The sequence below is a fragment of the Lemur catta genome, chromosome 16 (assembly GCF_020740605.2).
Source record: "Lemur catta isolate mLemCat1 chromosome 16, mLemCat1.pri, whole genome shotgun sequence".
Lineage (NCBI taxonomy): Eukaryota > Metazoa > Chordata > Mammalia > Primates > Lemuridae > Lemur > Lemur catta.
The window spans coordinates 33,657,791-33,672,260 of NC_059143.1; the positions used below are offsets into that span (position 1 = coordinate 33,657,791).

The following is a 14,470-nucleotide window of genomic DNA, read 5'->3' on the forward strand; positions in this document are numbered from 1 at the left end:
CAACCTCTGCATAGGGTGAGGGCACGTGTCCAGTTCACTAACAGGAAAGGAATCTGACTATCAAACACTCCAAATCCAAACACAGTCCAGAAGACAGAGCCCACAGTGCTCTAATCCCCACAGGGTCTGGCTGCCGGTCTCTCTACTCCTCCGCCCCCACCAGGAGTCCACCCAGTAAGCTCAGGAGCCCTCATCCCCAGGGCTCTCCTGCAGAAGTGTGGCTCCTAGACCAGCTGCCTGGGCATCACCTGGGATTTGTTAGAAATGCAAATTATCTGCCTGCCCCAGACCCCCTAGATCTGAGTCTGCATTTTAACAAGATCCCCCCTAGGAAATTCTTATCACCAGGAAAGTTTTTGAAGTGCTATTCTAGGAGCCCAGGCTCTCTGGAGGAGGTTCTGGTCATGCAAGCGTATCTTCTGCTTCAACCTTTTTCTTGCAAATAATGACAACTGCCCATAGCCTTACTCAGTGAGTTACCACGCTGGCAAGGCCTCCCTGTGGGCTTCTCCACCTTGCCAATCCCCTCTCCAGAGGGGCGGGGAAGCGGGGGAAGAACAGGGTGGAGGGAGAGAAAACCCATCTGGCACATTAAAAACGTAGGAAGGAGGGGAGGAAAGGAGGAGGAAGGGAAGGAAGGAAAAAAGGAAGGAAGACAGGAAGGAAAAGGAGGAGAAAGGAAGGAAGGGAGAGAGGAAGGCAGAGAGGAGGAAGGAAGGAAAGGAGAGAGAGGGGAAGGAAACAAGGGAGGGAGGGAGAGAAGGAAGAAAGAAGAGAAAGAAAGAAGAAAGAGAGGGAGAGAGAAAGGGAGGAAGGGAGGAGGGGAGGGGAAGCTGCACATGAACCACATTTCTCCAAAGGGACAGAGGCCATGGGGAGTGGCCCTGTTTCTTCCCCATCCACTTTCCTGCTTCTTGCCCTGGAAAATCATCCCAGTTCCCCTCTTGGCTTTCCACATGACTAAACTCCACGGGTCTCGTCTAATCATACCTCCAGCCGCCCAGCTGCCTGTCCCAGTTCCTCCAGCTCCCTCGGAGCATGCGGGGCCTGCAGATCGGGGCCCCCTGCCCGCCCCCTGCCACCTCCCCCCACGCCAGGGAGGGTTCCCGCTGGTGAGCTGGCCGAGAGCAGGAGCTGGCCTGGGGTCTCCAGATGCTCACAGCATGGAAGGGTCCATCCGACTCCTGGCCTACTTGGCATGTGTTGTCCCGATGGGTGAGTGTCCATGGCTCTCTCTGGCCCATGCTCGGGACAGAATAGACGCTTACAAAGGCTCAGGTAGAGTCTCTCCTTAAAGGCAGCAGCTGGGTGTGCCAGAGGCTCCAGGCCTGTGCAGGTGGCAGAGCTGTGCTTTGGAGGCTGTGGTGACAGAAGCCGGCAGGTCCGATCTGGGCTCGGCCTTGGATTTCCAGGTGACTTGAGGCAGGTCCCCAACCTCTCTGGGCCTCAGTGTCCCCATCTGTGTAAAGGCTGCTTGCCCCAGCCATTGCTGTGAGCATGCGGGGGGACAGTGGGCCAAGTACAGGGATGACAGTACAGGCCCTGAGCAAACTCTGGGTGCTGCTGTCCTCCAAGGGCTTTATGTCTTGGTGGGACAGCCCTGAGGACAAGGGGAGACAGCACATGGTTGTCTGAGGACAGTGTTGGGGTAGGGTGGGATGATTTCATGGCGGGAATAGGACAAGTGATAGAGGCCCTCCCAGCAGGAGCCCCAAGGTGAGAGTGGGAATTCTGTGGCAGGCTTCAGCAACAATGTCTCCAATCACTTAGCTCAGTGACTAGGTGTCCCTAGAGACAGTGTTTCTCAAAGAGCCCAGGAACCACTGCATCAGAGTCCCAGGGGAGGGGGCATTTGTCAATGCCAGCTCGTTGGCGCCACTCCAGACCTGCAGAATCAGAATACCAGGCAGCAGGGCCCAGGAATCTGCATTTTAGGTGACTGATGCCCAGTACAGTTGCAGGCAACCGGGATAAATAGCAAAGGCAGTCCTCACAAGCCCCTCTCTCCAGACCCCAGTCCTTTCCCAACCTGGGACTCGGCATCCTCACCACCCCGTGCACAGCCATCATGGGACTCAGGCTAACATCGTGGTGTTCTGGGATGTCAATCAACATTCCCTGTGGGGGGTCCTGTCTCCACAACTGGCTTACAAACTCCCACACCTGAGACTCCTTTTCTTTCCTTGCTACCAATTAACAGAGTGGAGCCCAGGTGGGTCTGGTCTGGATAGTGACCGCAGACACCTGTGACTACTAGCTTACTGCAGGCTGGACTCTTAAGCCTCATGACCCTCTGAGAAAGGAGCTATTTATATTCCCTTTTCACAGATAAGGAAACTGGGGCTCAGTGAGTGGCTGGGGGTGGGGCTGGGGCTTGAACTCAGGTGTGTGTGGCTCTAGGGGGGCCCACTCCACCCCACACAGCTGTTGTCCCACTCACAAAGCCCCAGCGTGGGCACAGAGAGGGGAAAGTTGACCTAACTCAGCCATCTTCTTGGGATGACCGGGTCCCCCTGAGACAGTGGCCAGACCTGAGGTGGCAGACAGGAGACAGGGCAAGGACGTGAGTGCTACCGTCAGACACAGCTCTAAGCCTGGCCTCTGTTTACCAGCCGTGTGGCTTGGGCAGATTGCCTACCTTCCCTGGGCCCCTGTAAGTGGCCCTGTAAGTGTTAGCGTGAGTCTTTTTTTTTCCTCCTGCTAAGGATCAGCTGCTATGAATCAGCTAAAGACAAAAGGATTTAGAGGAAGCATGAGCTGTGCAGTCACATGTTCAAGAACAAAAACCAAACCACGCCCATGCTCTCGCTGCTGCAGCCAAGCCGCTCGTGCGAGCCAACGTGGCTGCGGAGACCCCTTTCCTTTATACACCAGCAGCTGGGAAAACCAGGGTGATCCAGGGCCCCCCACCTCCGGATTGCTGTTCGCCCATGAGCCTTTCCAGGGAAAAACTAAGGGGAAGAGTATGGGGTCACGGGGCGTGTAGGTGAGGTGGGACCACAATGATGAACAGTCCCAAGGGGGAGAGTCCAGGTGCCCCCTGAGTCGTGAGGGTGCAGGGCCCAGGGATTGCCTTGGCAGGAGGCCCTGAGGACCAGGCTCAGTTCCATGGCCATGTGCGTGCCCACAGGGCTCTGGGAGCAGGTGCCAGGGCCAACTTGGGCCCACTGGTCACAGTCCCTTCCCTGCCCAGGGCAAGCCCTTGGTGAAAGAAGGGGGAGGACTTTGTCCCAGGAAAGCCCCTTCCACTCTCCATGACTTCCCCTTCATGCCAGGGCCACCCCACCCAGCACCCATGCCCTGGGCAGCGCCTGGTCTCCCAGGGGCTCCCCACACACCCTCCGTTGTCTTCCCCTCGCTGCTTTCAGAAAGCTGGAGATGCCAGGGAGCATGGGGTGGGGGACAAACACTGGCCTGGGAGCTCTGACCACCTGGGGGACCGCAGACAAGGCCTCTGTTGGTCCACACACGAGCCTAGGAGAAGCCTGTGTGGCAACCACAGTGGCTGTTGCCCTCAGGACTGCTCGTGCCAGGCCTTTGGCAGAAGCCTGCACCGTGAGGATCCCTGTCTCTGCGTTGGGGGAGGTTCGCTGGCTTTGCCAGGGCCTCACGGCCTGGATGTGCACAGTCGGCTCCTCTCTGCCTACCTGCAGCGGGCAGGGAGCCTGGGCAGAGCTTGGTGCTGAGAGCTATTTACTTTACCAGCTCTGAACCACTACAGAGAAACAAACCCAAACAGCAAGACAAATAGCAGCAGTCACCCGAGGACATGAGAGCTTATTTGGGATTCCGGGAAAGGTCAAGGAGGAGACGGGCTGCTGTCATGGGGCCAGAGGAAGCAGGAGGAAGAATGAGGCAGGCGCCCCTGCACCAGTGTCCCTGTGGGCAGGCTTGCTTGGACTGAGGAAGTCCCACCCGGGGACGGGCAGGAGAGGGGTGAGGGGGCAGGGGTAGCATGGCCGCGACAGGCTACATCAGAGCCCTGAATGGCAGGGGCTCTGCACCCCTACTAGCTCATGTGAGCAGGGCCCATCCACAGCTACGTTCCCATCCTGGCTGGAGAAGCAGGGGTCAGAGAGGATGCCAGGATAATCCCGAGGCCGATGACCAACAGGCCTTCCACTCGGACTCCCTCACACCTCACCCCTTCCCTGCAACCCCCTGGGTCTGCTTCATGCTAAAGGATGGAATTCCTGCCCCTCCCTCCTCTCCTCCCTGGTCTCCACCCCATTCTTGCCGTTTCTCCACTGATAACCTATCCTGACCACACGCAAGCCCAGAGAAGGAATTTCTATGAGCACACTGAAGGGCGGGGTGAGATTGGGTGAACGGTGATGTGCCCAACTCCATCTACACACCTACAGGTGAGCTCCATGGCCAACGTTAGCATCGCCCCGGAAACACCCTCACCTGGTTCTGCAGGTGCCACAATGCCTGAGAGACCACTACTGGAGCCGGTCCCTGAGAACACCCATTAGCATGCATGAGTGTCCCCAAGGAGGGTGGCCCCTTTACAGAGAGTTGGGCTGATCAGATTGGCTACCTGTCGACTGGTGATGTCAGCCATGGTGGTGGTGGGGACGCACAGCAGATCTCTGAGGGACTCCGGCTCTGAGTGTCATGATGCTGTCCCTCCAGGAGGCACATTCTGCCCATGGTGACTGCCCACTGGCATCATCCTGCCTCCCCCCCCTAAATTCATAACTTGCTCCCTCCAGAAAAGTGCCACATAAAGCCCACCCCAGCAGACCTAGTTCCTGTCAAAGCACCATTCAGTGAGGGCACCCCCTCTGGGCACTGTCCCACCACGACCACCACTGGCTCACTATCCTGTCTGTGCTGCCCTGGAGAGGTTCTTTAATTCCAGGCATTATGAAAACATCGAAAGAACCCCAGACAGCAAGTGACCCAGGCTCTGCCATGAAACGGATAAGCAGTTCTCTCTACAGTTAACATAAGCATGATTGCATGCCACATTGCAGTACCCCACAAATGATCTGCACAGAGGTCCCCAGGAAAACTCCTGCATGCCTTCATCACCAAGGAACTGGTGGCAATCTTTGGTCAGCCGTGGCAGAACCAAGGTTTCTATTTCTAATCCCATCCAGATGCAGGTTCTGCTAATGCAGGGACCACGGCTGTGTTTCTGCCTCCCTAGAGTTCCCTTCCCACTCGGGCACCATGGCGGGGGCCTGGGGATATTAGGTCTGGAGTTAGTCAGCTACTCCCTAGTGGAGCACGATCATGGTGATGTGGGAGCTGACACGTGACACTAGGGGCCCAGTCCTTCCTCCCTTAGATAGGTCCCCGCGAGGAGGCATGAAGGGAGCTCTCGAGGAGAGTTTAGTAAATGCCTAGGAAGGACCTTCAAGATGTGGGTGCATCTTTCCAAGTGGCTGGGTTTTCTGAATAGCTAGTGGCTTATTTTTAAATACCTAAAAGTTTTTTAGTTTATTTTAGCTAGACATATTGCTAAAATGTTTTGTGTGCTTCCTTGTCATTTTAATCCAAATATCATTGTCAAACATAGATCTTTAGACTTCAACGTCACCTTAGTAAACATCTAGACGTATAATCTCGCAGATGAGCCTACTGATGCCAGAGAGCGCTGGGGACATGCCAAAGGTCCCAGAGTCAGCATCAGAGCCAGGGCTAGAGCCTCAGACAAACCCCTGACACCCCATCTGAGGGACATGCCGGTAAAACAGGACACCTCCCGTGGCAATGTGCCTTTCCGTGGTGACTTGAGTCATCTCTGTGCACACCTGTTACCCGGGCCTGGAGCAATGTTATGATGGCTCAGGGCTCTCTGGGTTCACTACTTCTCCAAATGGTCCCTTTGACACTGTACTTTTATAATTTCCGTCCTGAGCTGCCTTTCCACTATTTTCACTGACCCCTTCCTTCCTGACTGAACGTCAACTGTCATTTCTTGCTGCTTTCAGTGGACCTACAAACAGAAACCACTTTCCAGCTTTTTGATTTTCATTTCCCTGGGCTGGGAAACTAACTAAATAAACGTGTTAGAATTCTGTATAAATTAAAAAACAAATAGTGGCTTAGCAATGGCCAGACTTGTCAACATACTGAAGCAGGCCACTAATTGTCACTGCAACTATATCCCCAGCACCCAGTGCAGGCTCTAGCCCATGATAAACTCTCAATAAATACCTATCAGCCAATAAATGAATAAATGAATGACTAGCTTCCCAGTGAGTTAAGCATTGGGCTACTGTACTTCAGCTGGTCTAAGATGCTCAACTGAGCTAGCTGCAGATGGTGCCATGTCAGGGTACCAGCATCTTACCCCCTGCTGCACCACCCTGAGCACATCTTCACCACTGCTTAGCATCCCCTTGCAGGACTAGAGGGGGAGGGAACTAACACGTATGGAGCATTTGCTGCATGTCAGGCACTGTGCTGGGTGCTCTATAATAAATATGAGGTTTCATTCAATCCTGTGAGGACAGTATTATCTTCCCCATTGTGTAGCAGAGGAGCCTGAGACCTGGGATCTTAACTCACCCAAAGATCACCCAGTAAGTAAAGGCACCTAGAATGTTTCCAGGCACAGATCAGGTGCTTGGTTAAAATCTGATGAAAGAATGACTAGAGGTGGGATTGCCACCTAGGTCCCGCTGTGCCAAGGCTAGCATGCTTTCCACCATACCCTGTGGCCCACCGTTGAGAGGAAATATTTTGGACAACAGAAAGAATGTGGGCCTCCTCTTGACCCCTGGAGGCTGACAGCCACGAGTCAGAGAGATTAGAGATTATAGTAAGAAGCCACAGTTCCAGTTGAGGAATCACCACTCCCCTGTCTTAGCCAGCGGGCATGAGCTGCCAGATGGAATGGCAAATGTCACAGGATGCTGGGGAGCTTGGATTCCTGCCAAAGCAAATGCCTTTGTTCCCTGGGCAATTCTTGCTGAGGGCTTCCCACCCTCACCTTGAGTCGGCAGGAGATTCAAAGGTCTCTGTATGGGAGGGAGTCCAGGCGCCCGCTTCTTTTAATCCCATTCAGCAGGTAAGCAGGAAGCACACATCTCCTAACGGGAGCCAAGATTGTAACCCTGGGTGAAAGGGCCTCTGTGTTCCCTTTCTGCTCCTCGAGCAAAACCTGCCCAGGGATCCTGGAAGGGCCGTCTAGGGAGAGGATTGCATGCCCCAAAGAGCAGTGGCGGTCCTGCAGGTGGCTGGAGATGTTGGCTCTGTGCAGGAGGAATGTCCTGACCAGCAGGTTATTCATAGATGGATGGGCTCCGTGGAGAATGGTCGGCCAGTGGTGGGCTGAGGAGACTCCTGCCCAGGGAGCAAATTGGGATAAATTACCACAAGAGCAAAGAGCACTGGGCTTGGAGTCAGAAAAGCTGGGTTCCTCTTATCATCTACCTGTGTGACTCTGGGCCTTCATTTCCTCATCTAAGAGGGTATCTGCCCTGCCTTTCTCCCCTGGGGTGTTTTTAGGGTCACATGACATGGTGCATATGAAAGAGCTGTGTAAACTGCAAAGCCTTTTGGAAATACAAGAGCTGCTATACTATTCCCTTTAAAGATCCTGTTGTGAACTGCACCCCAGGGGCACTGGCTGAGCAGGCTTAGCAGCCTCCCCTCCCTGGGGAGGCACCACCTGGGCCTGATCCTCTGAGGCTGGGCACTGACACCCTTCCACCCACCCGCTCTGCCCTCGCCCAAAGCAGCACACACATGCAACGGCACCGGCTCTGTGGCCCACCAGCCCTCTGCCAGCTGGAGGCAGAGCTCAGCTTCCAGACCTTAGGTCAACCGCACTTCAAGGTGGGAGGTGGGGAAACTGAGTCCAGAGCCGCTTGCACAGAGCAAGGAGGCAGCAAAACAGCTCACCACTCTGGTCTCTCGGCTCCCTGCCCAGGCACTAACCTTTGGGGAAGTCAGTCAGGGCACAGTCCGCTCGGATTCTAGATCTCATCCACCAACCCATCAACTCAACACATTAGCTTCAGAACATACTGTCCCTTCCCAGGGCCTCAGTTTCCCCTCTGTAAATGGGAATGTTGGAGGCCCCAAGGTCCCTTGCTCTAGTGCACTAGGGTGCAGGCTGCGGAGTGAGTCGATCCTGAGTAGGAACCCTGGCTTGGCTTCATCCTCGCTGTGTGGCCTCAGACAATTACTCAACTTCTCTGTGTCTCTCCGTTTACTAACATGTGACCCGGGGATAACTGTGCTTACCTCTAGGCTCGATTATGATAACTAAAAGAAATACTACCGAGAACTTGCTCAACACAGAGGCACACAGTAAGTGCTTTTATTACGATCACCACCTTGGGGATCAGGGGACTCTACTGTAACCACGGGATACCAGGGTTTTTCCGCAACAGAGCAGGTTTTGATGGGGGAAAATTAAGGGGAACAGCATGGGGTTACTGGGCAGGTAGGTGAGTTGGGACCCCCATGAAGAGGGAGGAGGGTCCAGACACCAGGGCAGGCCCCAGGGATTGGCTCTCAAGTCACCAGGTGGGATTCCGGCCCCCTGGTGTGTGTACGGGGAGAGGCGATTCCTAACTCCAGGGGCTTCCAGAGCCCCAGGCAGGGGCGGTTTCCTAGAACCCCAGAATCTGCAGGGATTCTGGGGCTCCAGCCGCCCAGGTGGGGGTGTCTCGGAGCGTGGGCGAGGCCTCACGCGGCCCGCCCCGCCCGCAGGCGCGCCATCGCAGCGCTGGTCCATGCAGGTGCCGGCCGAGGTGAGCGCGGCGGCGGGCGACGCGGCAGTGCTGCCGTGCACCTTCACGCACCCGCACCGCCACTACGACGGGCCGCTGACGGCCATCTGGCGCGCGGGCGAGCCGTACGCGGGCCCGCAGGTGTTCCGGTGCGCGGCGGCGCGGGGCAGCGAGCTCTGCCAGACGGCGCTGAGCCTGCACGGCCGCTTCCGGCTGCTGGGCAACCCGCGCCGCAACGACCTGTCGCTGCGCGTCGAGCGCGTCGCCCTGGCCGACGACGGCCGCTACTTCTGCCGCGTGGAGTTCGCCGGCGACGTCCACGACCGCTACGAGAGCCGCCACGGCCTCCGGCTGCACGTGATGGGTGAGGCGGGCGCGGGGCCTCTTTCCTCCCTTCCCGCCTGCCCGGCCCCGAAGGCTTGCTGGGTGCCAGGCGCTGCGCTAGGAAGGGCGACAGGACCCAACCTTTCCCCTCTAGCCCCCAGGGTCTCACACCTAGGAGTGGGTTAGGGCCACCTGCAGAATCTCGGTCCCAGGAAGGGCTGGGTGGGGCCCGGGAATAGGCATTGTAATGACGCTCATAGAGAGGGTCCCAGTAGCTCGCAGATGGAGGGGAGAGACGAGGGCACAGTAATGCTAAATATGGCAAGGACTGCAGTGACTGTGTGCGCCCTGCCCTGGAAGAAACTCGCAGCCCCCTGAAGGGTGCACAGGGAGCCCACCAAGGGCCCAGCAAAGATGCCTGAACCAGGGTCCCCGTCCCTAGAGCAGTGGTTCTCCTCTTCAGCTCCAATCCTGCCCTACAACAATAAGGACCACTTAGTGAGCACTTGCTGTGGGGCCAGGCCTACTCCAAGCACCCCAGAAGTATTAATTTGCCAAATCTTCTCAACAAACCCATCAGGTAAGTGCTATTATGATGCCATTTTACACATGGAGAAACTGAGGCATAGAGAGGTACAATAGAATTGCTTGCCCGAGGCCACACCTGTACTGGGACCCAGGCAACCTGGCACCCAAGTGCTCAGCCCCTCCGAACCTCCCTACCCTCACTGCTCCAGCTCTCGAGTCCAAAGGGTTCAGGGAGGGGTACCCCTTGCCTTTGCCGGCTGCTCGCGCAGTGCAGTCAGCTTTTTCACCCTCCCCTACCCCCAACCCCACCTTAACGGCTCGGTGACTGTCGCCGCCTTCTGTCCCCGCAGCCGCGCCTCGGATCGTCAATATCTCGGTGCAGCCCGGCCCGGCGCACGCCTTCCGCGCGCTCTGCACCGCCGAAGGGGAGCCGCCGCCCGCCCTCGCCTGGTCCGGCCCGGCCCTGGGCAACGGCTCCGCCGCCGTGCCCGGCGGGGCTCAGGGTCTCGGCCACCAGGTGACCGCCGAGCTGCCCGCGCTGACCCACGACGGCCGCTACACGTGTACGGCCGCCAACAGCCTGGGCCGCGCCGAGGCCAGCGTCTACCTGTTCCGCTTCCGCGGCGCGACGGGGGACTCGGCCGTCGTTGTCCTGCTCGGCGCGCTGGGGCTCAAGGCGCTACTGCTGCTCGGAGTCCTGGTCGCCCGCGCCGCCCGCAGCAGCGCAGGTGGGTGCGCCCGGACCCCGGGGGCGCGAGGGACAGGGCGGGGCTCTCCTCTTAGGTAAGGCCACGTGGCCAACCACAGGGCACGACCAGAACATCTTTTTTGCCCTGAGCATCGTCTCACTTTCCTCTCCCGGTATCCAGCCTCGCAGGTGGAAACCAGCGCGAAAAGCCCCATTTTACCATAGGGACGCTCAGGCTCAGAGAGTGACCTGCCTTGTCCCTAGAGGCACAGAGATAGAGACCCTGACAGCTAGCTCTAGGGTCCGCCCCTTTCCCGCCACCCCAAGATTCCCCTGGAAGATCTCTGACCACAGATTTTTCTACACAGCACCGTTTCGTTATGATGTGTTGTGTAGGTGCCAGAAATACGGAGCTGGGTAGGGCACGGTTCCCTGGGTAGGACACGGTTCCCTGCCCTCCAGTGGCAGCTGGGTAAGCAGAGGATTGCAATGTGCTGAGAGGTGCTCTCCTAGACCCCAGACACTGCAGAAGCCAGAGGACCGATGCCCCACTCTGATGGGGTGTCTGGAGAAGGCTTTACACGAGAAGTAAAGTGAGAGCTCAATCAAAAACTGTAAGTGGGCGTGAGCTAGGTAAACAGGGGCAGTGGTGCTCCCAGCAGAGGGACAGCACATGTGAAAGCTCGGCAGCTTGAACTTGCAGGGTGTCTTGGGAGAGCACCACTCACTGTTGTCATGGGAAATTTGCTCTGCGTCCCAGAGAGGGAGGGGGCTTCCCAGAGCCTCTCAGACCACCCAGATCCGTAGCACTCGCCTCAAACTGCAGTGAGGAATCCAGAATTTACCATGGTCGCCCTAGCTGCTCCCTTCCCGGCTTTCTTGCTGGTTCTTCAGACTCACGAGGAACTTGTGCTTCAGGGTCCTCAGAAAAGCTGTTCCTTCTGTTGGTTGCTCACTCCACCCTCCCTGCTAACTCTGCTCAAGGTTTAGGCGTCGCTTCTTCACACCCTGCTACTTTGCTGTTTGTTGCACAAACAGTGGTTTCCCCGAGAGCCCTTTCCACAGTCGGGCAGGTGGGCGGCAGGGCACAGGGGCTGGAGGCTGCAACGGAGTGATGTTGCCTCTCTCTCTGCCCGTCCCACAGAGCACCCGGCGACACAGGACACCCCACCGAGGTAAGTGAGCTCCTCTGCCCCGACCCCACCCCATCTAGTCTCCCTCGGCCAAAGGGTGCAGGCAGGCTTCGCAGAGTGGTGGCAGGAGAGAGAGCCGGCACATGGCTAGGGCTGGGGTCCTGGCCTTGGGCAGGGTCTGGGCCCCCTTGCAGCCGCCGAAGCACCCCTCCCTCAGTGCACTAAGTCCTTTGCCTCACACACACACACACACACACACACACACACTCCCAGCCCTGCCGTGCTGCTAAAGAATGATTTTTCTGTCTTATCTCCACACCTCCGGGCTGCGTTTCCCCTTGTTGTCCTCCCTCCACATTCTTGGACATGCAGACACACACGAAAGCCACCTTGGGGTCACTCATCCGCCCCAGGCACTCGGCTGAAGCCTCGCAAACAAAATCTCCAGAGGTTCTGAAGGCCTAGGGGAGGGGCCCAGGGACCCCGGCTAGGAAGTCATTGAGCCTCGCTCGGGTCCACACTTCCCTGTTCTGTGGCATCTGCTGGAGTGAAGGCCCATGTTGCAGGGGAGAGAATCAGATTCACAGACCCTGGACAGTCTGTGCCTGATCCTGGGGGGGGGGGCGGGGGGGCGGTTGGGGGGTGCAGCCTTTCAGAGCCCATTAGAGGAGCCGGGTGCTCCCATAACTGCGCCCACCTGCACCCACTGCCTGGCCGGCCCCGCTCTCCAGCTACCCGCTTGACAGTCTCCCTCAGTCTCACAACTTGTCCCGTGTCCTTTCTCTTTGCTAATTTATTCCCGCACCAAGGCCCCTGAATCAGAAAGCTGACCATTGTTCAGTCATTTAACAAATATTTGAGTACCTACTACGGAAAAGGCACTGGTTTGGATGCTAAAGATACAGCAAAATCCCTGACCTCACAGGACTCACATCCTAACGTAGAGAATTTGGATAAATACACCAACAAGGTCATCTTAGATGGGGAGGGGCCGGCCACTGGGTTGTGGCTCTTTAGGTCAGGAAGCTCTCCCTGGGGATGTGACCTTGAGGGGACCTGAAGACGGAAGCTGGAGCAAGGGGAAGGGGGGACAGGGGTCCAAGGAAGGGGAAAGGCAAGTAGAAAGGCTCAGGTGAGACCAGGGAAGGAGGCAGGCGTGGCTGTGGGGGTTATTCCGGGTGCGGTGGGAAGTCACCGAATGCTTTCAAGCAGATGAGTGGCTCTGTCAGAACAAGGGGGGGCCAGGAGACCTGGGAGGAGGCTGTTGGCAAGGCTGAGGCTGGCTTGGCTGCTTGGATGAAGGCGCAGTAGCGGAGGGGCGAGATGGGAGGCCGGGAGGACCAGGTGGGCAACGTGCAGAGTGGGATGCTACCAGGCTGCCCCGGGTTGGAGCCTGAGCCCTGGACGCTGCTTACTGAGATGAAGACAAGAGGAGGCAGGGTGCAGGGAGGACCAAGTGTGGCACTGGAGGACATTGAGATCTGAGATTCCCGCTAAGATGTCCCAGGGGAGAAGGCAGGACAGCAGCTGGGGATGAGGAGGTCAGGCCTGGAAATGTGCATCTGGAGCTCAGGGACACCGAGATGGCTTTGAAGCCTCAGAGGAAGACAGAGACCCTGCTGACCTGGGCTGCTGTCACCGATCATAGCCCGGTCCCTGTTCCTGTCCTGCCCTGCCTCGGACATTGTCAGGCTCCACGCCCTGTTGGTTCTAGCGCCACTACCTGCCATGGCGTCTCCCCTTCCTGGCCCATCGCTGGGGTACACTTTGGGGGGTTGGGAACCTCTCCCCTGCACTGGGTGGTCAGTCAACTTTCTCCTGTCTGCAGGCCCCAGGCTCAGGAATCCAATTATGAAAATTTGAGCCAGATGAACTCCCGGGCGCCAGCAGCAGCCCGGTGCTCACCGTGAGGAGCCCTGCGGCCACCGACGCCCATCTGTGCACCGTGAGGAATAAAGGCCGATTCCAGGCCCAGCTGGTCCAGCCCTTCCTGGTTCCCACCCTCCAGGGGGTCTGGACTCTGCACACACAGGCTCTTCTAGTCTCCTACATGGACATCTGTCTTGGAACCCCCTGGTATTACGCCAACGAGGTCAGCATTTTCAAAGAGTGTGCGTGTCTGTGTGTGCATGCATGAACTTCATGTGAAATTTCCAGAAAAGCTCCCCTCACCCTTTCTTACCTAGGACACCACAGTAAAGCAGACAGGAATCTGGTCATAGGGTCTGGAGGCCCAGTCTTTGTCCTGCTCTGTCACCGACTTGCTGTGTGCATAGGAACACTTTCTTTACCTCTCTCGTCTCGGTTCATCCACTGTTGAACAAGGACAATAATACTCTTCCCTCCTGGCTGGTGGAACTATCAAGATCTGAGGAAATAGCAGATGTGAAGGAGTTTTGGAAAGTACAAAGCCGTCTGCAGATGTGAGGGACATCACAGGCCACTCCTTGCAGAGCCAGCTTTGGATGTGCAGAGAGTGCTTGATTAAGTGTCCCTCACAGCAGCCTCACAGAGAACAGAGGGTTCCAGACAGCAAGCCCGGGGCTGGGGCTGAGCAAACCTGCGGTCAGAGGAACACCAAATCCTGGAAACTCAGTGGCAGGGAGAGGCCTGGAGCCCCTATTTCCTGGGATTTCCACTGTGACTGTCCCACACCGTGCCCTGCCTTGAGCTGGGGCCCCTGGGAGAAAGAAACCAAACACCGATCTCTCAAAGCATCTGGAAACCAGTGCCTTAGGGACTGGGAGCTGGGAGAGTTGAGGGAAGGTCTAGCCGAGAGGGTCCCAGCAGAGACCCTGTGCAGGGTCTCTGACCTGCAACCCCCCAGGATGTACAAAGGCTAAAAGCACTGGCAGTTTCGCCCCATTTGCTCAAGTCTGGCCAGGTTGACTTTTGAGGGGTGCTACCTTCCCTGCTTATGCTCCAGTGTGAATTTGTTAATCGTATTAGCTCCTGCAGGCCTTGGTGTTCAAGAGAAAGGGAAGAGGCTTGCCTGGGATCCAGGTGAGCTGGCAAGAGGAAAGGGCAACAGGACAGGGCAGTGGTTCCCAACCTTTTTGGCACCAGAGACCGGTTTCATGGAAGACAATTTTTCCACG

At 57.1% G+C, this 14,470-nt stretch overlaps 1 protein-coding gene across 1 annotated transcript; it reads left to right on the plus strand.

Moving 5' to 3' along the window:
- The first annotated feature begins 1,163 nt into the window (after window positions 1-1,163).
- SIGLEC15 (sialic acid binding Ig like lectin 15) lies at window positions 1,164-13,361 on the plus strand. The gene is made up of 6 exons (XM_045527918.1): window positions 1,164-1,215; window positions 8,215-8,274; window positions 8,680-9,063; window positions 9,902-10,279; window positions 11,384-11,414; window positions 13,201-13,361. The coding sequence occupies exons 1-6, from the start codon at window positions 1,164-1,166 to the stop codon at window positions 13,280-13,282; spliced, it is 987 nt and encodes a 328-aa protein (XP_045383874.1). The 3' UTR covers window positions 13,283-13,361.
- Window positions 13,362-14,470: the final 1,109 nt, after the last annotated feature.

Coding starts and splice junctions, on each gene's coding strand:
- SIGLEC15 (XM_045527918.1), top strand. CDS start 1,164: ATGGAAGGGTCCATCCGACTCCTGGCCTACTTGGCATGTGTTGTCCCG. Junction 8,275..8,679: donor GCTCAACACAGAGGCACACA/GTAAGTGCTTTT, acceptor CCCCGCCCGCAG/GCGCGCCATCGCAGCGCTGG. Junction 10,280..11,383: donor CGCCGCCCGCAGCAGCGCAG/GTGGGTGCGCCC, acceptor CCCGTCCCACAG/AGCACCCGGCGACACAGGAC.